A 27,847-nucleotide genomic window follows, 5' to 3' on the forward strand; every position below is an offset into this window, starting at 1 on the left:
TACTGTAGATTACAGTTGTTTTCTATCCCCTCTATTCTCCTCTCCTACTGTAGATTACAGTTGTTTTCTATCCCCTATATTCTCCTCTCCTCCTCTAGATTACAGTTGTCAGCTTTTCTTTTCTTTCCACAGACTCAGTGTTTGTTTTCCATCTCTCGTTCAAGCCTGGCCTGTGGTGATTCTCACAACCTAGGATACACACAATTAAGATACACACACACACACACACACACACACACACACACTAAAAAATACAGAGACACAATTATACACACAATCATTTACACAAACACACACTTACACATGCGCACACACAGTGCACGTAAACATTCACACTCACAATTCATCTCTCAAATACACAGAATCCACCCCTCAAAGCATTGACATAGATTGAGCGGAAGAGAGAAGAAGAGAGAGGGGGATGATTTACATAGATTGAGGGGAAGAGAGAAGAAGAGAGAGGGGGATGATTTACATAGATTGAGGGGAAGAGAGAAGAAGAGAGAGGGGGATGATTTACATAGATTGAGGGGAGCGAGAAGCGAGAAGAAGAGACAGGGGTGGGGGAGAGAGAGGGGGGGGGTTGATAATGTGGATCAACCCTTCATCAAACTAAACCATCCTTTGGACTTCCTGGCTGGCCACGTGACCTGACCAGTCTTAGCATTGGCACAGGAGAGGGCCATTAATACTGGGCAATGTGGGGGACCTTAGAGCTGGTTGTCAGATGTACAGAGAGGGGAGATAAGAGGAGAGGAGGAGCAGAGAAGAGAAGAGAAGAGGAGAGGGGGTTGATTAGAGGAGAAGAGGGGAGGGGGTGAGGAGAGGAGAGGAGAGGAGAGGGGGATGATTAGAGGAGAGGAGAGGGGGATGATTAGAGGAGAGGAGAGGAGGGGGGGATGATTAGAGGAGGAGATGAGAGGGGGATGATTAGAGGAGGAGATGAGAGGGGGATGATTAGAGGAGAGGAGAGGAGAGGGGGATGATTAGAGGAGAAGAGGAGAGGGGGTGATTAGAGGAGGAGAGGAGAGTGGGATGATTAGAGGGGGATGATTAGAGGGGGAGAGGGGGATGATTAGAGGAGGAGAGAGGGATGATTAGAGGGGGAGAGGAGTATGATTAGAGGGGGATGATTAGAGGGTCATTATGATGTCATTATTTACCTGTATACGGAACGGTTCTCTAGACGGTCATTATGACATCATTATTTACCTGTATACGGAGCGGTTCTCTAGACGGTCATTATGACATCATTATTTACCTGTATATGGAGCGGTTCTCTAGACGGTCATTATTTACCTGTATACGGAGTGGTTCTCTAGAAGGTCATTATGATGTCATTATGTACCTGTATACGGAGCGGTTCTCTAGAAGGTCATTATGACATCATTATTTACCTGTATATGGAGCGGTTCTCTAGAAGGTCATTATGACATGATTATTTACCTGTATACGGAGCGGTTCTCTAGACGGTCATTATGATGTCATTATGTACCTGTATACGGAGCGGTTCTCTAGAAGGTCATTATGACATCATTATTTACCTGTATACGGAGCGGTTCTCTAGAAGGTCATTATGATGTCATTATGTACCTGTATGCGGAGTGGTTCTCTAGAAGGTCATTATGACATCATTATTTACCTGTATACGGAGCGGTTCTCTAGACGGTCATTATTTACCTGTATACGGACGGAGTGGTTCTCTAGAAGGTCATTATGACATCATTATTTACCTGTATACGGAGCGGTTCTCTAGACGGTCATTATGATGTCATTATTTACCTGTATACGGAGCGGTTCTCTAGACGGTCATTATTTACCTGTATACGGAGCGGTTCTCTAGACGGTCATTATGATGTCATTATTTACCTGTATACGGAGCGGTTCTCTAGACGGTCATTATTTACCTGTATACGGAGCGGTTCTCTAGACGGTCATTATGATGTCATTATTTACCTGTATACGGAGCGGTTCTCTAGACGGTCATTATTTACCTGTATACGGAGCGGTTCTCTAGACGGTCATTATGATGTCATTATTTACCTGTATACGGAGCAGTTCTCTAGACGGTCATTATTTACCTGTATACGGAGCGGTTCTCTAGAAGGTCATTATGACATCATTATTTACCTGTATACGGAGCGGTTCTCTAGACGGTCATTATTTACCTGTATACGGAGCGGTTATCTAGACGGTCATTATTTACCTGTATACGGAGCGGTTCTCTAGAAGGTCATTATGACATCATTATTTACCTGTATACGGAGCGGTTCTCTAGAAGGTCATTATGACATCATTATTTACCTGTATACGGAGCGGTTCTCTAGACGGTCATTATTTACCTGTATACGGAGCGGTTCTCTAGAAGGTCATTATGACATCATTATTTACCTGTATACGGAGCGGTTCTCTAGACGGTCATTATGATGTCATTATTTACCTGTATACGGAGCGGTTCTCTAGACGGTCATTATTTACCTGTATACGGAGCGGTTCTCTAGAAGGTCATTATGACATCATTATTTACCTGTATACGGAGCGGTTCTCTAGACGGTCATTATTTACCTGTATACGGAGCGGTTCTCTAGACGGTCATTATTTACCTGTATACGGAGCGGTTCTCTAGAAGGTCATTATGACATCATTATTTACCTGTATACGGAGCGGTTCTCTAGAAGGTCATTATGACATCATTATTTACCTGTATACGGAGCGGTTCTCTAGACGGTCATTATTTACCTGTATACGGAGCGGTTCTCTAGAAGGTCATTATGACATCATTATTTACCTGTATACGGAGCGGTTCTCTAGACGGTCATTATTTACCAGTGTCATATTGTTTACCTGTAAATGGAGACGTTTTCTATGAGGTCATTATGATGTCATATTGTTTACCTGTATATGGAGACGTTCTCTATGAGGTCATTATTATGTCATGTTGTTTACCTGTATATGGAGAAGTTCTCTAGAGGTCATTATGATGTCATATTGTTTACCTGTATATGGAGACGTTCTCTATGAGGTCATTATGATGTCATATTGTTTACCTGTATATGGAAACAGTCTCTATGAGGTCATTATGATGTCATATTGTTTACCTGTATATGGACACATTCTCTATGAGGTCATTATGATGTCATATTGTTTACCTGTATATGGGGACGTTCTCTATGAGGTCATTATGATGTCATATTGTTTACCTGTATATGGAGACGTTCTCTATGAGGTCATTATGATGTCATGTTGTTTACCTGTATATGGAGAAGTTCTCTAGAGGTCATTATGATGTCATATTGTTTACCTGTATATGGACACGTTCTCTATGAGGTCATTATGATGTCATATTGTTTACCTATATATGGACACATTCTCTATGAGGTCCTGTGTCTCTGTGTCTGTGATGATGATTCCCTTAGGAGAGATGGTCAAGGTCACCTTACGGAACTTCTTAGCACTTGCCCGGGCCTAGGGATAGGAAACACACAACCGTTTTAAAATAGATTTATAAGCTGATAGAAATGTCAACAATGGTATCCTCTTACCTATATAAATTCTCAATTCAAATCAAGGGGCTTTATTGGCATGGGAAACATATGTTAACATTGCCAAAGCAAGTGAAGTACATAATATACAAAAGTGAAATAAACAATAAAAATGAACAGTAAACATTACACATACAAAAGTTCCAAAAGAATAAAGACATTTCAAATGTCATATTATGTCTATATACAGTGTTGTAACGATGTACAAATGGTTAAAGTACATATTGGTTGTATTTGGTGTTTATTCTTCACTGGTTGACCTTTTCTTGTGGCAACAGGTCACACATCTTGCTGCTGTGATGGAACACTGTGGAATTTCACCCAGTAGATATGGGAGTTTATCAAAATCGGGTTTGTTTTCAAATTCTTTGTGGACCTGTGTAATATGAGGGAAATGTGTGTCTCTAATATGGTCATACATTGGGCAGGAGGTTAGGAAGTGAAGCTCAGTTTCCACCTCATTTTCTCTCCCTCTCCCTTTCCCTCTCCCTCTCCCTTTCCCTCTCCCTCTCCCTGTCCCTTTCCCTCTCCCTCTCCCTCTGCCTCTCCCTCTTCCTCTCTGTGTGTGATTGTGTGGTTGTAGACAGGTGTGCTGGAGTCAGAGCAGTTCACCACCAGCTGCAACCTGTTCCATAATCAAGACCTCTACAAATACTCAGCCCTGCCGCTTCCACTCTGCCAGATTGTAATCTCCGTTCAGTCAGTCATGCTTCTAGCTATTTGTTATTATTTAAGATCCTGTATCCTTATTTAAGATCCCGTAACTACAGTTTTGCCGCTCTGACTCTGGTTCCTGTTCCACATCTCACCACCCTGCTACCCTGTTCTGGATTCCCCTTTACTCCCTTGGATTCCCCTCCGGACCTGTTTCCCAACCCAGCTCACTCCAACCTCAGCCTCCACATCTGGTTTCCTTACAACCCAGCTCACTCCAACCTCAGCCTCCACATCTGGTTTCCTTACAACCCAGCTCACTCCAACCTCAGCCTCCACATCTGGTTTCCTTACAACCCAGCTCACTCCAACCTCAGCCTCCACATCTGGTTTCCTTACAACCCAGCTCACTCCAACCTCAGCCTCCACATCTGGTTTCCCAACCCAGCTCACTCCAACCTCAGCCTCCACATCTGGTTTCCTTACAACCCAGCTCACTCCAACCTCAGCCTCCACATCTGGTTTCCTTACAACCCAGCTCACTCCAACCTCAGCCTCCACATCTGGTTTCCTTACAACCCAGCTCACTCCAACCTCAGCCTCCACATCTAGTTTCCTACAACCCAGCTCACTCCAACCTCAGCCTCCACATCTAGTTTCCTACAACCCAGCTCACTCCAACCTCAGCCTCCACATCTGGTTTCCTACAACTCATCCGAACATCCCTGGAAATGCACTTCATCTCTCCCTGTTACAATAAATATCTTGGTTCATTCATCCCTGATTTCTGGTCTGAGTCTGCTCTTGCTCTCTGTGCTGCTCCACCTGATACTACGTTGTGCATGACACAAGTAATTTTTCCAACAATTGTTTACAGACAGGTTATTTCACTAATAATTCACTGTATCACAATTCCAGTGCGTCAGAAGTTTACATACACTAAGTTGACTTTGCCTTTAAACAGCTTGGAAAATTCCAGAAAATGATAAAATGATGTCATGACTTTAGAAGCTTCTTGCTAATTGACATAATTTGAGTCAATTGGAGGTGTACCTGTGGATGTATTAGGAAAATCAAAAGAAATCAGCCAAGACTTCAGAAAAGTAATTGTAGACCTCCACAAGTCTGGTTCATCCTTGGGAGCAATTTCCAAATGCCTGAAGGTACCACATTCATCTGTACAAACAATAGTACACAAGTATAAACTCCATGGGACCATGCAGCCGTCATACCGCTCAGGAAGGAGACGTGTTCTGTCTCCTAGAGATTAACGTACTTTGGTGTGAAAAGTGCAAATCAATCCCAGACCAACAGCAAAGGACCTTGTGAAGATGCTGGTGGAAACAGGTACAAAAGTATTTATATCCACAGTACAACGAGTCCTATATCGGCATAACCTGAAAGGCCGCTCAGCAAGGAAGAAGCCACTGCTCCAAAACCGCCATAAAAAAGCCAGACTACGGTTTGCAACTGTACATGGGGACAAAGATGGTACTTTTTGGAGAAATGTCCTCTGGTCTGATGAAACAAAAAAATAACTGTTTGGCCATAATGACCATCGTTATGTTTCGAGGAAAAAGGGGGAGGCTTGCAAGCCGAAGAACACCATCCCAACTGTGAAGCACAGGGGTGGCAGCATTATGTTGTGGGGGTGCTTTGCTGCAGGAGGGACTGGTGCACTTCACAAAATAGATGGCATCATGAGGTGGGAAAATTATATTTAAGCAACATTTCAAGACATCTGTCAGGAAGTTAAAGCTTGGTTGCAAATGGGTCTTCCAAATGGACAATGACCCCAAGCATACTTCCAAAGTTGAGGCAAAATGGCTTAAGGACAACAAAGTCAAGGTATTGGAGTGGCCATCACAAAGCCCTGACCTCAATCCAATAGAACATATGTGGGCAGAACTGAAAAAGTGTGTGCGAGCAAGGAGGCCTACAAACCTGACTCAGTTAAACCACCTCTGTCAAGAGGAATGGGCCAAAATTCAGCCAACTTATTGTGGGAGGCTTGTGGAAGGCTACCTAAAAAGTTTGAGCTAAGTTGTACAGTTTAAAGGCAATGCTACCAAATACTAATTGAGTATATGTAAACTTCTGAACCACTGGGAATGTGATGAAAGAAATAAAAGCTGAAATAAATCATTCTCTCTCCTTTTATTCTGACATTTCACATTCTTAACATAAAGTGGTGATCCTAACTGACCTAAAACAGGGATTTGTTACTAGGATTAAATGTTGGCAACTGTGAAAATCTGAGTTTAAATGTAGTTGGCTAAGGTGTATGTAAACTTCCGACTTCAACTGTATATTATATATACATTACCGGTCAAATGTTTTAGAACACCTACTCATTCCAGGGATTTTCTTTATTTTTTACTATTTTCGAAATTGTCAAATATTTGTGAAGACATCAAACTATGAAATTACACATTTTGAATCATTTAGTACCCAAATAAGTGTTAAACAATTCAAAATATATTTTATATTTGAGATTCTTCAAATAGCCACCCTTTGCCTTGATGACAGCTTTGTACACTTTTGGCATAATCTCAACCAGCTTCACCTGGAATGTTTTTCCTACTGTCTTGAAGGAGTTCCCACATATGCTGAGCACTTATAGGCTGCTTTTCCTTCACTCTGCGGTAGAAAGTCATCCCAAACCATCTCAACTTGGTTGAGGGATTGTGGAAGCCAGGTCATCTGATGCAGCACTCCATCACTCTCCTACTTGGTCAAATAGCCCTTACACCGCCTGGAGGCGTGTTGGGTCATTGTTCTGTTGAATAACAAATGATAGTCCCACTAAGAGCAAACCAGATGGAATGGTGAATCGCTGCAGAATGCTGAGGTGGCCATGCTGGTTAAGTGTGCATTGAATTCTAAATACATCACAGACAGTGTCACCAGTAAAGCACCCCCACACCATTACACCTCCTCCTCCATGCTTCACATGCGGAGATCATGCGTTCACCCACACCGTGTCTCACAAAGACATGTCAGTTGGAACCAAAAATCTCAAATTTGGACTCCAGACCAAAGGACAAATTTCCTCTGGTCTAATGTCCATTGCTCGTGTTTCTTGGCCCAAGCAAGTCTCTTCTTCTTATTGGTGTCCTTTAGTAGTGGTTTCTTTACAGTAATTCGACCATGAAGGTTTGTTTCACACAGTCTCCTCTGAACAGTTGACGTTGAGATGTATCTTTAGTTGAACTCTGTGAAGCATTTATTTGGGCAGCAATTTCTGAGGCTGGTAACTCTAATGTACTTATCCTCTGCAACAGAGGTAACTCTGGGTCTTCCTTTCCTGTCCACATGCCAGTTTCATCATAGTGTTTGATGGTTTTTGCGACTACAGTTCAAGAAATTTAAATTTATTGTAATTTCTATTTGCATATTTGAGCTGTTCTTGACACAATATGGACTTGGTCTTTTACCAAAGGGGGCTAACTTCTGTATAACACCCCTGCTTTGTGACAGCACAATTGACTGGCTCAAACGCATTAAGAAGGAAAGAAATTCCACCAATTAAGGCACACCTGTTAATTGAAATGCAATCCAGGTGACTACCTCATGAAGCTGGTTGAGAGAATGCCAAACGTGTGCAAACTGTCATCATGGCAAAGGGTGGCTATTTGAAGAATATCAAATATCTAGATTTGTTTAACACTTTTTCTGTTGGTTACTACATGATTCCATGTGTGTGTTATTTCATAGTTTTGATGTGTTCACTATTATTCTACAATGTAGAAAATAGTAAAAAATAAAAAAATAAAGAAAACCCCTTGAATGAGTAGGTAAGACGTTGTAGACACACAGGTAAGAAAACATGTAGACACACGGATGGAAACTGACTCCTGATTAACTGATTAAGATTTATTTTTATTTTGTTTACCTTTATTTTACTAGGCAAGTCAGTTAAGAACAAATTCTTATTTTCAATGACGGCCTTGGAACAGTGGGTTCAGGGGCAGAACGACAGAACCTCTAACCACTAGGCTACCCTGCCGCCCCAGATCGGGGATTTGAACTTGCAACCTTTCGGTTATTGGTCCAATGCTCTAACCACTAGGCTACCCTGCCGCCCCAGATCATGAGTCAATGGATCAAAACAACACAGGATTTCATTTAATAATAAAGAGTAGACCGTGATCTTTCTTTGTGAATAAACTAGACTATCATACTACTCTGCTGAGCGCACACACACACACACACACACACACCCTAACTCACCGTAGAGACTATCCTGTGTATTGCTGCAGCGGCCATGTCCTCTCCTTTAGGCTGTCCCACCAGAGTCATCCCCAGGTACTTGACCTGGAAAACCATCCCTTCCAATAGGGTCTCCTTGGTGTCTGTCCAGTTCTCTGGCAGCTCTGATTGGACAGAAAACACAACAGGTGCACAATTAGTAAGATGTGATTGGATGAAAGGCTGAAAGGCTCATTTGTAAATCGGGCAAATTGTCCAAAATGTCCAAAGTTCTCCTAAATAGATACTGTAGGTTAGATATACTGTGGAATATTTCCTCTAGATAGCCTACATCACCAAAAGTATGGAAACGCCTGCTCGTCGAACATCTCATTCCAAAATCGCGGGCATTAATACGGAGTTGGCCCCGCCCCTTTGCTGCTATAACAGCCTCCACTCTTCTGGGAAGGCTTTCTACTAGATGTTGGAACATTGCTGCTATAACAGCCTTCTGGGAAGGCTTTCCTCTAGCTGTTGGAACATTGCTGCTATAACAGCCTCCAGACTTCTGGGAATGTTACGGTGCGTGAATGAGGACCCAAAAGCGAATCAACTTAAACAGAGCTTCTTTAATTACCAAACATAGGTAGACTCAGATGGACCGGCAGATTCCGACAGGACAGGACAAGGTTACAGCAAACATGACGGCAGTCTGGTTCAGGCATGAATGACACAAACAAACAAGAATCCGACAAGGACAGGAGCAGAAACAGAGAGAGATATAGGGACCTAATCAGAGGGAAAAAGGGAACAGGTGGGGAACGGGGTGAATGGGTAGTTAGAGGAGACAAGGGACAGCTGGGGGAAAGCGGGGGAGAAAAGGTAACCTAACACGACCAGCAGAGGGAGACAGGGTGAAGGGAAAGGACAGAGACAAGACAACATGACAGTACATGACAGTACCCCCCCACTCACCGAGCGCCTCCTGGCGCACTCGAGGAGGAAACCTGGCGGCAACGGAGGAAATCATCAATCAGCGCACGGTCCAGCACGTCCCGAGAGGGAACCCAACTCCTCTCCTCAGGACCGTACCCCTCCCAGTCAACTAGGTACTGATGACCACGGCCCCGAGGACGCATGTCCAAGATTTTACGGACCCTGTAGATAGGTGCGCCCTCGACAAGGATGGGGGGGGGGGGGGGGAAGACGAGCGGGGGCGCGAAGAACGGGCTTAACACAGGAGACATGGAAGACCGGGTGGACGCGACGAAGATATCGCGGAAGAAGAAGTCGCACTGCGACAGGATTAATGACCTGAGAGATACGGAATGGACCAATGAACCGCGGGGTCAACTTGCGAGAAGCCGTCTTAAGGGGAAGGTTCTGAGTGGAGAGCCAAACTCTCTGACCGCGACAATATCTAGGGCTCTTCGTTCTACGCTTATTAGCAGCTCTCACAGTCTGCGCCCTATAACGGCAAAGTGCAGACCTGACCCTCTTCCAGGTGCGCTCGCAACGTTGGACAAAAGCCTGAGCGGAGGGGACGCTGGACTCGGCGAACTGAGATGAGAACAACGGAGGCTGGTACCCGAGGCTACTCTGAAAAGGAGATAGCCCGGTCGCAGACGAAGGAAGCGAGTTGTGGGCGTATTCTGCCCAGGGGAGCTGTTCTGACCAAGACGCAGGGTTGCGAAAAGAAAGACTGCGTAAGATGCGACCAATAGTCTGATTGGCCCGTTCTGCTTGACCGTTAGACTGGGGGTGAAAGCCGGAAGAGAGACTGACGGAAGCCCCAATCAAACGGCAAAACTCCCTCCAAAATTGAGACGTGAATTGCGGACCTCTGTCCGAAACGACGTCTGACGGAAGGCCATGAATTCTGAAAACATTCTCGATGATGATTTGTGCCGTCTCTTTAGCAGAAGGAAGCTTAGCAAGGGGAATGAAATGAGCCGCCTTAGAGAACCTATCGACAACCGTAAGAATAACAGTCTTCCCCGCTGACGAAGGCAGTCCGGTGACAAAATCTAAGGCGATGTGAGACCACGGTCGAGAGGGAATAGGAAGCGGCCTGAGACGGCCGGCAGGAGGAGAGTTACCGGACTTAGTCTGCGCGCAGACCGAACAAGCAGCCACGAAACGACGCGTGTCATGCTCCCGGGTGGGCCACCAGAAACGCTGGCGAATGGAAGCAAGCGTACCCCGAACGCCAGGGTGGCCGGCTAACTTGGCAGAGTGAGCCCACTGAAGAACGGCCAGACGAGTAGGAACGGGAACGAAAAGAAGGTTCCTAGGACAAGCGCGCGGCGACGGAGTTTGAGTGAGTGCTTGCTTTACCTGCCTCTCAATTCCCCAGACAGTCAACCCGACAACACGCCCCTCAGGGAGAATCCCCTCGGGGTCAGTGGAGGCTACTGAAGAACTGAAGAGACGAGACAAAGCATCAGGCTTGGTGTTCTTAGAGCCCGGACGATAAGAAATCACGAACTCGAAACGAGCGAAAAACAGCGCCCAACGCGCCTGACGCGCATTAAGTCGTTTGGCAGAACGGATGTACTCAAGGTTCCTATGGTCAGTCCAAACGACAAAAGGAACGGTCGCCCCCTCCAACCACTGTCGCCATTCGCCTAGGGCTAACCGGATGGCGAGCAGTTCGCGGTTACCCACATCATAGTTACGTTCCGACGGCGACAGGCGATGAGAAAAATACGCGCATGGGTGGACCTTGTCGTCAGAGAGGGAGCGCTGAGAAAGGATGGCTCCCACTCCCACCTCTGACGCGTCAACCTCGACAACGAACTGTCTAGAGACGTCAGGTGTAACAAGGATAGGAGCGGATGTAAAACGATTCTTGAGGAGATCAAAAGCTCCCTGGGCGGAAACGGACCACTTAAAGCACGTCTTGACAGAAGTAAGGGCTGTGAGAGGAGCTGCCACCTGACCGAAATTACGGATGAAACGACGATAGAAGTTCGCGAAGCCGAGAAAGCGCTGCAGCTCGACGCGTGACTTAGGGGCGGGCCAATCAATGACAGCTTGGACCTTAGCGGGATCCATCTTAATGCCTTCAGCGGAAATAACAGAACCGAGAAATGTGACGGAGGAGGCATGAAAAGTGCACTTCTCAGCCTTCACAAAAAGACAATTCTCTAAAAGGCGCTGGAGGACACGTCGAACGTGCTGAACATGAATCTGGAGTGACGGTGAAAAAATCAGGATATCGTCAAGGTAAACGAAAACAAAGATGTTCAGCATGTCTCTCAGGACATCATTGACTAATGCCTGAAAGACAGCTGGAGCGTTAGCGAGGCCGAAAGGAAGAACCCGGTATTCAAAGTGCCCTAACGGAGTGTTAAACGCCGTCTTCCACTCGTCCCCCTCCCTGATGCGCACGAGATGGTAAGCGTTACGAAGGTCCAACTTAGTGAAAAACCTGGCTCCCTGCAGGATCTCGAAGGCTGAAGACATAAGAGGAAGCGGATAACGATTCTTCACTGTTATGTCATTCAGCCCTCGATAATCTATGCAGGGGCGCAGAGACCCGTCCTTCTTCTTGACAAAAAAAAACCCCGCTCCGGCGGGAGAGGAGGAGGGGACTATGGTACCGGCGTCAAGAGCTACAGACAAATAATCTTCGAGAGCCTTACGTTCGGGAGCCGACAGAGAGTATAGTCTACCCCGGGGGGGGGTGGTTCCCGGAAGGAGATCAATACTACAATCATACGACCGGTGTGGAGGAAGAGAGGTGGCCCTGGACCGACTGAACACCGTGCGCAGATCGTGATATTCCTCCGGCACCCCTGTCAAATCACCAGGCTCCTCCTGTGAAGAAGAGACAGAGGAAACAGGAGGGATAGCAGACATTAAACATTTCACATGACAAGAGACGTTCCAGGAGAGGATAGAATTACTAGACCAATTAATGGAAGGATTATGACAAACTAGCCAGGGATGGCCCAAAACAACAGGTGTAAAAGGTGAACGAAAAATTAAAAAAGAAATGGTTTCACTATGATTACCAGAAACAGTGAGGGTTAAAGGTAGCGTCTCACGCTGAATCCTGGGGAGAGGACTACCATCCAGGGCGAACAAGGCCGTGGGCTCCTTTAACTGTCTGAGAGGAATGTCATGTTCCCGAGCCCAGGTCTCGTCCATAAAACAGCCCTCCGCCCCAGAGTCTATTAAGGCACTGCAGGAAGCTGACGAACCGGTCCAGCGTAGATGGACCGACAAGGTAGTGCAGGATCTTGAAGGAGAGACAGGAGTAGTAGCGCTCACCAGTAGCCCTCCGCTTACTGACGAGCTCTGGCCTTTTACTGGACATGAAGTGACAAAATGACCAGCGGAACCGCAATAGAGACAGAGGCGGTTGGTGATTCTCCGTTCCCTCTCCTTAGTCGAGATGCGGATACCTCCCAGCTGCATGGGCTCAGCACCCGAGCCGGCAGAGGAAGATGGTAGTGATGCGGAGAGGGAGGCGACGGAGAGCGCGAGCTCCTTTCCACGAGCTCGGTGACGAAGATCAACCCGTCGCTCAATGCGAATAGCGAGTTCAATCAAGGAATCCACGCTGGAAGGAACCTCCCGGGAGAGAATCTCATCCTTTACCTCTGCGCGGAAACCCTCCAGAAGACGAGCGAGCAAGGCCGGCTCGTTCCAGCCACTGGAGACAGCAAGAGTGCGAAACTCAATAGAGTAGTCTGTTATGGATCGATTGCCTTGACATAGGGAAGACAGGGCCCTGGAAGCCTCCTCCCCAAAAACAGATCGATCAAAAACCCGTATCATCTCCTCCTTAAAGTCTTGATACTGGTTAGTACACTCAGCCCTTGCCTCCCAGATTGCCGTGCCCCACTCACGAGCCCGTCCAATAAGGAGAGATATGACGTAGGCGACACGAGCAGTGCTCCTGGAGTAAGTGTTGGGCTGGAGAGAAAACACAATATCACACTGGGTGAGGAACGAGCGGCATTCAGTGGGCTCCCCAGAGTAACACGGCGGGTTATTGATTCTGGGCTCCGGAGATTCGAAAGCCCTGGAAGTGGCCGGTGGATCGAGGCGGAGATGGTGAACCTGTTCTGTGAGGTTGGAGACTTGGGTGGCCAGGGTCTCAACGGCATGTCGAGCAGCAGACAATTCCTGCTTGTGTCTGCCTAGCATCGCTCCCTGGATCTCGACGGCTGAGTGGAGAGGATCCGAAGTCGCTGGGTCCATTCTTGGTCGGATTCTTCTGTTACGGTGCGTGAATGAGGACCCAAAAGCGAATCAACTTAAACAGAGCTTCTTTAATTACCAAACATAGGTAGACTCAGATGGACCGGCAGATTCCGACAGGACAGGACAAGGTTACAGCAAACATGACGGCAGTCTGGTTCAGGCATGAATGACACAAACAAACAAGAATCCGACAAGGACAGGAGCAGAAACAGAGAGAGATATAGGGACCTAATCAGAGGGAAAAAGGGAACCGGTGGGGAACGGGGTGAATGGGTAGTTAGAGGAGACAAGGGACAGCTGGGGGAAAGCGGGGGAGAAAAGGTAACCTAACACGACCAGCAGAGGGAGACAGGGTGAAGGGAAAGGACAGAGACAAGACAACATGACAGTACATGACAGGGAAGGCTTTCCACTAGCTGTTGGAACATTGCTGCAGGGACTTGCTTCCATTCAGCCACAAGAACATTAGTGAGTTCAGGCACTGATATTGGGCGATTAGGCCTGGATCGCAGTCTGCGTTCCAATTCATCCCAAAGATGGGGTTAAGGTTCTGTGCGGGCCAGTCAAAATCTTCCACAAACCATTTCTGTATGGACCTCACTGTTCTGTGCACGGGGGCATTGTCAAGCTGAAACAGGAAAGGGCCTTCCCCAAACTGTTGCGGGAGAGAGAGAGAGAGCGGGAGAGAGAGAGAGAAAGAGAGAGAGAGAGAGAAAGAGAGAGAGAGAAAGAGAGAGAGAGAGAGAGAGACAGGGAGAGAGAGACAGGGAGAGAGATATGAGGGCGAGAAAGAGATAAGCAAAGAGGATGAGAGAGAGGAGTGAGATCATCCAGAGAGATGATAGTCGAGGGCTCGTACATGCTGCTGTCCTGTACCATTGGAGCGCTCCATGCAGGCTGAGCCATCTGTCACAGAGCCACACCAGCAGTTTGAGAGACCACACAACGCCTCTCTACCGCCCTCTCTTTTCTGTCCTCCCTCATCCACATCTCTCTCTCACGACCCATCTTTCCCTCCCATCCCTCTTCTACACTCTCTCCTTTTCTTCCTCTCTCCCTGCCTCTTCATTCTTTTCTCTCTCTCTCTCTCCCTCTCTCTCTCTCTCACTCTGTCATCCTCTCTCTTTCTCTCTCACCCTCTCTCTCTCATCCTCTCTCCCTCCCTCCTGATCCATCTAAACTTCTAAATGATTAATGTCCAATAGTAAAATAGTAGAGGACATTTGAGTCTGTTTACATGTTGTCTTGGTTAGTACCTTCCACTATTAAAGTAAAAGGTAGAGAGACGGTGAGAAACAAACAATAGAAAAATAAACCAACGGTTCAGGTCTTTGATACCTCTGTGTGCATACTGGCTCAACGGATAATCTCCTTCCCACACACCGTAAACCCTACCAGCCCCGAAGAGTAGTGGGATGCATTCAGTTCACACCACATCTCACCAACCAGATCAAAAGAGCTGACACTAGCATCTCTCTCTCTCTCTCTCTCTCTCTCCCTCCCTCTCCCTCTCCCTCTCCCTCTCACGTGCTCTCTCTCCCTCCTCTCTCCCTCTCTCTCCCCCCTCTCTCTCCCTCTCTCTCTCTCTCTCTCTCTCTCTCCTAGGGACCATCTAGTTGAGAATCATAAATATACACTATCTCCACTAGGCCACATACAGTACAGTAAACACAGTTTTTAACAGTGCTTCAGGCTTTTCAAATATATTTGACCTCCCAAAAGATATGAAAGAGGGACGCTTAATAAATATTTCATAACCATGTCATCATGCCCGGGTATGTGTCAGATACGATGAGTGGCAGCGAGGGAACGAAGGAGCGAGGGAAGGAAGAAATGAAGGATTCAGAGTTTTAGGGAGGAGTGTCCTGTAGGCTGAAATGACATGGAACAACACAGCACTGCATTATTTGATATCTGTGTGTGTGTTTGTGTGTGTGTGTGTTTGTGTGTGTGTGTATCACTGTGTACAACAAGGTGATCTGTATATTACCAAAGAAACAGTAGACATACTCTGAAGAAGTTTGTGTCTTCATTAACACTGTCTTCATTAACACTGTCTTCATTAACACTGTGTCTCTAATAACACTGTGTCTCTAATAACACTGTGTCTCTAATAACGCTGTGTCTCTAATAACGCTGTGTCTCTAATAACGCTGTGTCTCTAATAACGCTGTGTCTCTAATAACGCTGTCTCTAATAACGCTGTGTCTTCATTAACGCTGTGTCTTCATTAACGCTGTGTCTCTAATAACACTGTGTCTCTAATAACACAGTGTCTCTAATAACACTGTGTCTCTAATAACACTGTGTCTCTAATAACACTGTGTCTCTAATAACACTGTGTCTCTAATAACACTGTGTCTCTAATAACACTGTGTCTCTAATAACACTGTGTCTCTAATAACACTGTGTCTCTAATAACGCTGTGTCTTCATTAACGCTGTGTCTCTAATAACACTGTGTCTCTAATAACACAGTGTCTCTAATAACACTGTGTCTTCATTAACACTGTCTCTAATAACACTGTGTCTCTAATAACACTGCGTCTCTAATAACACTGCGTCTCTAATAACACTGTCTCTCTAATAATGCTGTCTCTAATAACGCTGTGTCTCTAATAACACTGTGTCTCTAATAATGCTGTGTCTAATAATGCTGTGTCTCTAAAAACACTGTGTCTCTAATAACACTGCGTCTCTAATAACACTGTCTCTCTAATAATGCTGTCTCTAATAACGCTGTGTCTCTAATAACACTGTGTCTCTAATAACACTGTGTCTCTAATAATGCTGTGTCTCTAAAAACACTGTGTCTCTAATAACACTGTGTCTCTAATAACACTGTGTCTCTAATAACACTGTGTCTCTAATAACGCTGTCTCTAATAACGCTGTGTCTCTAATAACACTGTGTCTTCATTAACACTGTCTCAAATAACACTGTGTCTCTAATAACACTGTGTCTCTAATAACACTGTGTCTCTAATAACACTGTGTCTCTAATAACACTGTGTCTCTAATAACACTGTCTCTAATAACACTGTCTCTAATAACACTGTGTCTCTAATAACACTGTGTCTCCAATAACACTGTGTCTCCAATAACACTGTGTCTCCAATAACACTGTGTCTCCAATAACACTGTGTCTCTAATAACACTGTGTCTCTAATAACACTGTGTCTCTAATAACACTGTGTCTCTAATAACGCTGTGTCTCTAATAACGCTGTGTCTTCATTAACGCTGTGTCTCTAATAACACTGTGTCTCTAATAACGCTGTGTCTCTAATAACGCTGTGTCTCTAATAACGCTGTGTCTTCATTAACGCTGTGTCTATAATAACGCTGTGTCTCTAATAACACTGTGTCTCTAATAACACTGTGTCTCTAATAACGCTGTTTCTCTAATAACACTGTGTCTCTAATAACGCTGTTTCTCTAATAACACTGTGTCTTCATTAACGCTGTGTCTTCATTAACGCTGTGTCTCTAATAACGCTGTGTCTTCATTAACGCTGTGTCTTCATTAACGCTGTGTCTTCATTAACGCTGTGTCTTCATTAACGCTGTGTCTTCATTAACGCTGTGTCTTCATTAACGCTGTGTGACACCCCAGCACCCAAGCGTTACGCTGCTGGAGACACATTACTACATCAAGGCAAGTGGGAAGAGCCGTTCGTAGGCACCTTCGGCATCAACACCTCCACCACGCTGACCCTCAACACGGGGGCCCCTCAGGGGTGCGTGCTTTGTACTCCCTGTTCACCCACACCTGTGTGGCCATGCATGACTCATTAAGTGTGTTGACGACACAACAACTGCTCACCGACGCCGATGAGACCGCCTACAAGGAGGTCAGTGGAGGCAGTCTGGTGCCAGGAATGGGAAATATCCTTTCTATTTTATTCAGATACGTATTTTTTTAAACATAAAATCATGTACAGTGTGTATAGATGAGGTCTTATATGTACAGTGGGGGCAAAAAAGTATTTAGTCAGCCACCAATTGTGCATGTTCTCCCAATTAAAAAGATGAGATAGGCCTGTAATTTTCATCATAGGTACACTTCAACTATGACAGACAAAATGAGAAGAAAAAAATCCAGAAAATCACATTGTAGGATTTTTAATGAATGCATTTGCAAATTATGGTGGAAAATAAGTAAATACTTTTTTGCCCCACTGTAATATAAAATAATGGTATTGGACATATGAGGACCCATGGTATACAGAGTACTGGGTAGCTGCAGGAACAGGGTTGGAGAGTCCATGGTATACAGAGTACTGGGTAGCTGCAGGAACAGGGTTGGAGAGTCCATGGTATACAGAGTACTGGGTAGCTGCAGGAACAGGGTTGGAGAGTCCATGGCATACAGAGTACTGGGTAACTGAACAGGGTTGGAGAGTCCATGGCATACAGACTACTGGGTAGCTGCAGGAACAGGGTTGGAGAGTCCATGGCATACAGAGTACTGGGTAGCTGCAGGAACAGGGTTGGAGAGCCCATGGTATACAGACTACTGGGTAGCTGAACAGGGTTGGAGAGTCCATGGCATACAGACTACTGGGTAGCTGCAGGAACAGGGTTGGAGAGTCCATGGCATACAGACTACTGGGTATCTGCAGGAACAGGGTTGGAGAGCCCATGGTATACAGAGTACTGGGTAGCTGAACAGGGTTGGAGAGTCCATGGCATACAGACTACTGGGTAGCTGCAGGAACAGGGTTGGAGAGTCCATGGCATACAGACTACTGGGTATCTGCAGGAACAGGGTTGGAGAGCCCATGGTATACAGAGTACTGGGTAGCTACAGGAACAGGGTTGGAGAGTCCATGGTATACAGAGTACTGGGTATCTACAGGAACAGGGTTGGAGAGTCCATGGTATACAGAGTACTGGGTATCTACAGGAACAGGGTTGGAGAGCCCATGGTATACAGAGTACTGGGTAGCTGAACAGGGTTGGAGAGCCCATGGTATACAGAGTACTGGGTAGCTGCAGGAACAGGGTTGGAGAGTCCATGGCATACAGAGTACTGGAACAGTGTAGGAGAGCCCATGGTATACAGAGTACTGGGTAGCTACAGGAACAGGGTTGGAGAGTCCATGGTATACAGAGTACAGGAACAGGGTTGGAGAGTCCATGGTATACAGAGTACAGGAACAGGGAAGGAGGACCCATGGTATACAGAGTACAGGAACAGGGTAGGAGGACCCATGGCATACAGCGTACTGGGTAGCAGGAACAGGGTAGGAGGACCCATGGCATACAGAATATCAATTGTCTAGCAGTGAGAAGCTGCGTGCTCCTCAAACAGTGGTTGATGTATGGAGTGAAATAACCGAATCAGCAGAAAAGGGGCCTCCATTCACATACAGATGACTCATCTGTATGACTCATGACTCATGAATCACATACTGTTTTCCCCCAAGCCCCTCAACCTGCCCATTTGATATTGGGCCATTCAAATCTAAACAAATGTGACATATTAGTTAAAGACAATATTAAATTTGAAAATAGTCTGATGGGTGAAAATAATCACGATGAGAGAACAGCGTGTGTAGTCTGAGGCGAAGAACAGAGAAAGCTTTTTTTTTTTACTTTCTCAAATCTTCAGTAGTCTCATATATGTTTTCATGTGACGAGGCAAGTCAGTTAAGAACGAATTCTTATTTACAATGACAGCCTATCAGGGAACAGTGGGTTTAACTGCCTTGTTCAGGGGGCAGAACGACAGATTTCTTGTTACCTTGTCAGCTCGGGGATTCGATCTAGCAACCGTTTTGGTTACTGGCCCAACGCCCTAACCACTAGGCTACCCTGCCGCACATACACTCTAACCACTAGGCTACCCTGCCACCCCTCCACTCTAACCACTAGACTACCCTGCCGCCCATACACTCTAACCACTAGGCTACCCTGCCGCCCATACACTCTAACCACTAGGCTACCCTGCCGCCCCTCCACTCTAACCACTAGGCTACCCTGCCGCCTCTACACTCTAACCACTAGGCTACCCTGCCGCCTCTACACTCTAACCACTAGGCTACCCTGCCGCCTCTACACTCTAACCACTAGGCTACCCTGCCGCCCAAACACTCTAACCACTAGGCTACCCTGCCGCCTCTACACTCTAACCACTAGACTACCCTGCCTCCTCTACACTCTAACCACTAGGCTACCCTGCCGCCTCTACACTCTAACCACTAGGCTACCCTGCCTCCTCTACACTCTAACCACTAGGCTACCCTGCCGCCTCTACACTCTAACCACTAGGCTACCCTGCCGCCTCTACACTCTAACCACTAGACTACCCTGCCGCCTCTACACTCTAACCACTAGACTACCTGCCGCCCTGGCATTTTCTAAGACATTCTAAAGTTTGTATCATTAAAATCTAAAGTTGCCAAATAACTGTAGCTCCGGAGAATAGGACCTGTTTCAAATTATCACATTTACGCTCAACACTTCAGATGCATACTCGCTCTGGAACGGGAAAAACATACCCTTTCTATTTTATTCAGATATACTTATTTTAACATAAAATCATATAATATAACATAAGGGTACGGGACTTATGAGCATATCTTGTCTAGTCTATATCCAGATAACATACAGTATCTAGTCTGATAAATGAACAAGTCTACAGTCTATAGCCAGATAACATACAGTATCTAGTCTGAAAAATTAACAAGCCTACAGTCTATAGCCAGATAACATACAGTATCTAGTCTGAAGAATTAACAAGCCTACAGTCTATAGCATAGCCAGATAACATACAGTATCTAGTCTGAAAAATTAACAAGCCTACAGTCTATAGCATAGCCAGATAACATACAGTATCTAGTCTGATAAATGAACAAGCCTACAGTCTATATCATAGCCAGATAACATACAGTATCTAGTCTGATAAATGAACAAGCCTAAAGTCTATATCATAACATTTGACATGTCTTTTGGAACTTTTGTGAGTGTAATGTTTACTGTTCCTTTTTATTGTTTATTTCACTTTTGTACATTATCTACCTCACTTGCTTTGGCAATGTTAACACATGTTTCCCATGCCAATAAAGCTCCTTGAATTGAAAGCGATAGACAGAGACAGAGAGAGAGAGAGAGAGATGGAGAAAGAGAGAGAGGTGGAGAAAGAGAAAGAGGTGGAGAAAGAGAGATGGAGAAAGAGAGAGAGATATAGATGGAGAAAGAGAGAGAGGTGGAGAAAGAGATGGAGAAAAAGAGAGAGATATAGATGGAGAAAGAGAGAGAGATATAGATGGAGAAAGAGAGAGAGAGAGAGATATAGATGGAGAAAGAGAAAGAGAGAGATAGAGAAAGAGAAAGAGAAAGAGAGAGAGAGAGAGATAGAGAAAGAGAAAGAGAAAGAGAAAGAGAGAGAGATAGAGATAGAGATAGAGATAGAGATAGAGAAAGAGAAAGAGAAAGAGAAAGAGAAAGAGAGAGAGATGGAGAAAGAGAGAGAGAAAGAGAAAGAGAGAGAGATGGAGAAAGAGAGAGAGATGGAGAAAGAGAGAGAGATGGAGAAAGAGAGAGAGATGGAGAAAGAGAGAGAGATGGAGAAAGAGAGAGAGATGGAGAAAGAGAGAGAGATGGAGAAAGAGAGAGAGATGGAGAAAGAGAGAGAGATGGAGAAAGAGAGAGAGATGGAGAAAGAGAGAGAGATGGAGAAAGAGAGAGAGATGGAGAAAGAGAGAGAGATGGAGAAAGAGAGAGAGATGGAGAAAGAGAGAGAGATGGAGAAAGAGAGAGAGATGGAGAAAGAGAGAGAGATGGAGAAAGAGAGAGAGATGGAGAAAGAGAGAGAGATGGAGAAAGAGAGAGAGATGGAGAAAGAGAGAGAGATGGAGAAAGAGAGAGAGATGGAGAAAGAGAGAGAGATGGAGAAAGAGAGAGAGAGATGGAGAAAGAGAGAGAGAGATGGAGAAAGAGAGAGAGAGATGGAGAAAGAGAGAGAGAGATGGAGAAAGAGAGAGAGAGATGGAGAGAGAGAGAGATGGAGAAAGAGAGAGATGGAGAAAGAGAGAGATGGAGAAAGAGAGAGATGGAGAAAGAGAGAGATGGAGAAAGAGAGAGATGGAGAAAGAGAGAGATGGAGAAAGAGAGAGATGGAGAAAGAGAGAGATGGAGAAAGAGAGAGATGGAGAAAGAGAGAGATGGAGAAAGAGAGAGATGGAGAAAGAGAGAGATGGAGAGAGAGAGAGATGGAGAAAGAGAGAGATGGAGAAAGAGAGAGATGGAGAGAGAGAGAGATGGAGAAAGAGAGAGATGGAGAAAGAGAGAGATGGAGAAAGAGAGAGATGGAGAAAGAGAGAGATGGAGAAAGAGAGAGATGGAGAAAGAGAGAGATGGAGAAAGAGAGATGGAGAAAGAGAGAGATGGAGAGAGAGAGAGATGGAGAGAGAGAGAGATGGAGAGAGAGAGAGATGGAGAGAGAGAGAGATGGAGAAAGAGAGATGGAGAAAGAGAGATGGAGAAAGAGAGAGATGGAGAAAGAGAGAGATGGAGAAAGAGAGAGATGGAGAAAGAGAGAGATGGAGAAAGAGAGAGATGGAGAAAGAGAGAGATGGAGAAAGAGAGAGATGGAGAAAGAGAGAGATGAAGAAAGAGAGAGATGAAGAAAGAGAGAGATGAAGAAAGAGAGAGATGAAGAAAGAGAGAGATGGAGAAAGAGAGAGATGGAGAAAGAGAGAGATGGAGAAAGAGAAAGAGAAAAAGAGATGGAGAAAGAGAGAGAGATGGAGAAAGAGAGAGAGATGGAGAAAGAGAGAGAGATGGAGAAAGAGAGAGAGATGGAGAAAGAGAGAGAGATGGAGAAAGAGAGAGAGATGGAGAAAGAGAGAGAGATGGAGAAAGAGAGAGAGATGGAGAAAGAGAGAGAGATGGAGAAAGAGAAAGAGAGATGGAGAAAGAGAAAGAGAGAGAGATGGAGAAAGAGAGAGAGATGGAGAAAGAGAAAGAGATGGAGAAAGAGAGAGAGATGGAGAAAGAGAGAGAGATGGAGAAAGAGAAAGAGAGAGAGATGGAGAAAGAGAAAGAGAGATGGAGAAAGAGAGATGGAGAAAGAGAAAGAGATGGAGAAAGAGAGAGAGATGGAGAAAGAGAGAGAGATGGAGAAAGAGAAAGAGAGAGAGATGGAGAAAGAGAAAGAGATGGAGAAAGAGAGAGAGATAGAGATGGAGAAAGAGAGAGAGATAGAGATGGAGAAAGAGAGAGAGAGATGGAGAAAGAGAGAGAGATGGAGAAAGAGAGAGAGATGGAGAAAGAGAGAGAGATGGAGAAAGAGAAAGAGATGGAGAAAGAGAAAGAGATGGAGAAAGAGAAAGAGATGGAGAAAGAGAGAGAGATGGAGAAAGAGAGAGAGATGGAGAAAGAGAGAGAGATGGAGAAAGAAAGAGAGATGGAGAAAGAGAGATGGAGAAAGAGAAAGAGAGAGAGATGGAGAAAGAGAAAGAGAGATGGAGAAAGAGAAAGAGATGGAGAAAGAGAGAGAGATGGAGAAAGAGAGATGGAGAAAGAGAAAGAGAGAGAGATGGAGAAAGAGAAAGAGAGATGGAGAAAGAGAAAGAGAGATGGAGAAAGAGAAAGAGAAAGAGAAGAGAAGAGAAAGAAAGAGAAGAGAAAGAGAGAGAGAGAGAGAGAGAGAGAGAGAGAGATAGATAGATAGATGGAGAAAGCGGGATAAAAAAATAGGGCGTTCTTCCTCAGGTGGTTTAACACACTGACATGGTGCCAGCTGCAACTACTCACGATTAAATGAAACACTATTGCACTACACTAGGTATTCACACAAATTGATTTTCTGTCCTAAACCCATCCATGAGAGAATCTAGGACAGCACCTTGACAGAAAGTAGAGCATGGACAGAGAGAGGAGGAGGAGGAGGAGAGGAAGAGAGCAGAGGTCAGAGCTGCTCTATACAACAGTGTAAAGGCCCAGCCTGAAAGGTTCACTTTGAAAAGGGGCATTCATCCATCCTTTCTCAATACCCAGCTCCGAGACACTTTCCTAACAACACACCACAACAACAGGATGCAAATATGGCATTAAGGTACCAGAGGAGGTTGCTAGGCAACCGTTGCTATTCTCTAGTAATAATCCCATCGTAGGGGAAGTGGGCAACTGAATTGCATCACCAAGCACCTTGGCTGTGTCTGTCTGTCTCTCAAATACGTGCTAAAATAAACAGAGTGTCAGGATAACAGTTCACTGTGACCCTAGCTGTCGTAAGCAAAAACGCACAACAGACTGTGAGTTATCAGAAAATAACTACACACCTCTGACAGCATGAGAAGGAAGGAGGTCAAAGGCAGGTATTCTTTACTTCTGATTGTGATTTGATTGAAATTGTACGACATATTACGTAATGTAAAAACGGATCCTTATCTAAATGAATTGTGTGTTTTTAAAAACATATCAGAAATGATTGATAATTCAAATAAATCAATTCTTCCCATCTTGGGAGTGTGCAACATCTATTGCAACAACAGCATTTTGTTGATAGGACAGCACACTACTCTCCTTCACAGTGTGTGTGTGTGTGTGTGTGTGTGTGTGTGTGTGTGTGTGTGTGTGTGTGTGTGTGTGTGTGTGTGTGTGTGTGTCTTTGTACCAGCTTCTTTCCACCACCGCATAACAAAGCTGCTATGAGGCAGCTTTGACAACGGCTTAAACAAACAAAATGGCCGCCGCCTAGCAGAGCAATCCCTGAAACGCAAACACACAAACTTATTTTAGTTAAGATTATATCTGCAGTCCTGACAGAGAATTATGTCTCAGGCACGAAACGCATTCAGCATAGGGTTGGGCTGTATATGCTGTATATTACTATTTACCGGGTTTGATCCACAGACCAGTTTGGGTTTCTATTTGACCTTCTATAACAGTATTTCAATGTTTGGTTTGTTAAATGTGTAATGTCCATTATCATAGTTTACTCCTGCTGCATTGAGCGTCCCACACCAAGCCCTGCCCCCGTCACACCAAGCCCCGCCCCCTGTCACACCAAGCCCTGCCCCCTGTCACACCAAGCCCTGCCCCCTGTCACACCAAGCCCTGCCCCCTGTCACACCAAGCCCTGCCCCCTGTCACACCAAGCCCTGCCCCCTGTCACACCAAGCCCTGCCCCCTGTCACACCACGCCCCTCTGTCACACCACACCCCCTGTCACACCACGCCCCGCCCCCATGTCACACAACGCCCCCCTGTCACGCCCCGCCCCGTCACACCTCGCCCCCTGTCACACCTCACCCTGCTCTCCTGTCACGCCACGCCCTGCTCCCCTGTCACGCCAAGCCACACCCCGTGTCACACCAAGCCCCGCCCCTTGCCACACCAAGCCCCGTCCTTTGCCACACCACACCAAGCCCCGCCCTTTACCACACCACACCAAGCCCCGCCCTTTACCACACCACACCAAGCCCTGCCCTTTACCACACCACACCAAGCCCTGCCCCCTGTCACACCAAGCCCCCCCGTGTCACACCAAGCCCCGCCCCGTGTCATCACACCAAGCCCTGCCCACTGTCACACCAAGCCCCATCCCTTGCCACACCAAGCCCCGTCCTTTGCCACACCACACCAAGCCCTGCCCCCTGTCACACCAAGCCCTGCCCCCTGTCACACCAAGCCCTGCCCCCTGTCACACCAAGCCTTGCCCCCTGTCACACCAAGCCCTGCCCCCTGTCACACCAAGCCCTGCCCCCTGTCACTCAAGGAGAACACATTTGCTTGACCATGTAGTCACGGGCTCTAGCGTTCATTCTGTGGTCTGTGGCAAGACTTTTCTAAAGACAACTAAACAAGGCCTGGATTGACTTGCTTTAGAAAACACAACGTTACAACTTTGAAATTAAACATAATGTCAACCACTAACTAACCATATTATATGAAAAATAACAATCATCAACATTATTATAAATACCACTTATAAGTGGAAATATTTAAATGATTAATTTGATCATATTATGGCATGAGAGGTGAGAATGAAGAAAAGGACAAGCAAATTGGATAGATTTTTTCACGAGGTCCTGTTTAACTCACTAACGAAAGAGTTTTCCCATTTTGAGAGGGTCTCATTGATTCCCAGCTAAAAAGAGGCTTTGGGAGTCTGTTTACCGAGACAGTTGAACATTGTACCCAGCTATACTATTACCCTCATTCTATTGATTCCTGTAGTGTAACGTATATGGTAATGCTTGACAAACATGGCAGTAGAACGGCCTTACTGAAGAGCTCAGTAACTTTTAACGTGGCACAGTCATAGGATACCCCCTTTCCAACAAGTCAGTTTGTAAAATTTCTGCCCTGCTAGAGCTGCCCCGGTCAACTGTAAGCTCTGTTATTGTGAAGTGGAAACGTTTAGGAGCAACAACGGCTCAGCCGCAAAGTGGTAGGCCTCAACAAGCTGAAGCGTTTTGCATGTAAAAAATTGTCTGTCCTCAGTTGCAACACCTTAGCCAAATACATTTAAACTCAGTTTTTCAAAATTCATGACATTTAATCCTCGTAAAAATTCCCTGTCTTCGGTCAGTTAGGATCACCACTTTATTTTAAGAATGTTAAATGTCAGAATAATAGTAGAGAGAATGATTTATTTCAGCTTTTATTGCTTTCATCACATTCCTAGAAGTTCAGAAGTTTACATACACTCAATTAGTATTTGGTAGCATTGCCTTTAAATTGTTTAACTTGGGTCAAACGTTTCGAAAAACCTTTCACAAGCTTCCCACAATAATTTGTGGTTTGGGCCTGCTTTTCTTCAGCAGGGACAGGGAAGATGGTTAAAATTGATGGGAAGATGGATGGAGCCAAATACAGGACCATTCTGGAAGAAAACCTGATGGAGTCTGCAAAAGACCTGAGACTGGGACGGAGATTTGTCTTCCAACAAGACAATGATCCAAAACATAAAGCAAAATCTACAATGGCATGGTTCAATAATAAACATATCCAGGTGTTAGAATGGCCAAGTCAAAGTCCAGACCTGAATCCAATCGAGAATCTGTGGAAAGAACTGAAAACTGCTGTTCACAAATGCAATCCAACCTCACTGAGCTCGAGCTGTTTTGCAAGGAGGAATGGGAAAAAAATGTCAGTCTCTCGATGTGCAAAACTGATAGAGACATACCCCAAGCGACTTACAGCTGTAATCGCAGCAAAAGGTGGCGCTACAAAGTATTAACTTAAGGGGGCTGAATGATTTTGCACGCCCAATTTTTCAGTTTTTGATTTGTTAAAAAAGTTTGAAATATCCAATAAATGTCGTTCCACTTCATGATTGTGTCCCACTTGTTGTTGATTCTTCACAAAAAAATACAGTTTTATATCTTTATGTTTGAAGCCTGAAATGTGGCAAAAGGTCGCAAAGCTCAAGGGGGCCGAATACTTTCGCAAGGCACTGTATGTTCATGTATAGGACAAGATGTTATATTATACCATATGGACTTCCTCACAATACGGGCCAAACAAGCCTGTTAGGATATTTTACAGTCTAATCTAGCCTAGTGGGCCAAACAAGCCCGTTAGGATATTTTACAGTCTAATCTAGCCTAGTGGGCCAAACAAGCCTGTTAGGGTATTTTACAGTCTAATCTAGTATAGTGGGCCAAACAAGCCTGTTAGGATATTTTACAGTCTAATCTAGCCTAGTGGGCCAAACAAGCCTGTTAGGGTATTTTACAGTCTAATCTAGCCTAGTGGGCCAAACAAGCCCGTTAGGGTATTTTACAGTCTAATCTAGCCTAGTGGGCCAAACAAGCCCGTTAGGATATTTTACAGTCTAATCTAGCCTAGTGGGCCAAACAAGCCTGTTAGGGTATTTTACAGTCTAATCTAGCCTAGTGGGCCAAACAAGCCTGTTAGGGTATTTTACAGTCTAATCTAGCCTAGTGGGCCAAACAAGCCCGTGAGGGTATTTTACAGTCTAATCTAGCCTAGTGGGCCAAACAAGCCTGTTAGGATATTTTACAGTCTAATCTAGCCTAGTGGGCCAAACAAGCCTGTTAGGGTATTTTACAGTCTAATCTAGCCTAGTGGGCCAAACAAGCCTGTTAGGATATTTTACAGTCTAATCTAGCCTAGTGGGCCAAACAAGCCTGTTAGGGTATTTTACAGTCTAATCTAGCCTAGTGGGCCAAACAAGCCTGTTAGGATATTTTACAGTCTAATCTAGCCTAGTGGGCCAAACAAGCCTGTTCGGGAATTTTACAGTCTAATCTAGCCTAGTGGGC

The 27,847-nt window shown here is 45.3% G+C and overlaps 1 protein-coding gene across 1 annotated transcript in view; it reads right to left on the bottom strand.

Annotated features, from left to right (window-relative positions):
- Positions 1-27,847, bottom strand: part of LOC118965483 (low density lipoprotein receptor adapter protein 1) — an 86,597-nt gene that overhangs the window by 36,677 nt on the left and 22,073 nt on the right. Inside the window, exons 2-3 of the mRNA XM_090242424.1 lie at positions 8,430-8,572; positions 3,353-3,465 (exon numbers count right to left, since the gene is read on the bottom strand). Coding sequence (XP_090098550.1) covers positions 3,353-3,465; positions 8,430-8,572 — 256 coding nt within the window. The remainder of the gene's footprint in view (positions 1-3,352; positions 3,466-8,429; positions 8,573-27,847) is intronic.

This window comes from Oncorhynchus mykiss, chromosome 8 (genome assembly GCF_057628025.1).
Source record: "Oncorhynchus mykiss isolate SJ-2025 chromosome 8, ASM5762802v1, whole genome shotgun sequence".
Lineage (NCBI taxonomy): Eukaryota > Metazoa > Chordata > Actinopteri > Salmoniformes > Salmonidae > Oncorhynchus > Oncorhynchus mykiss.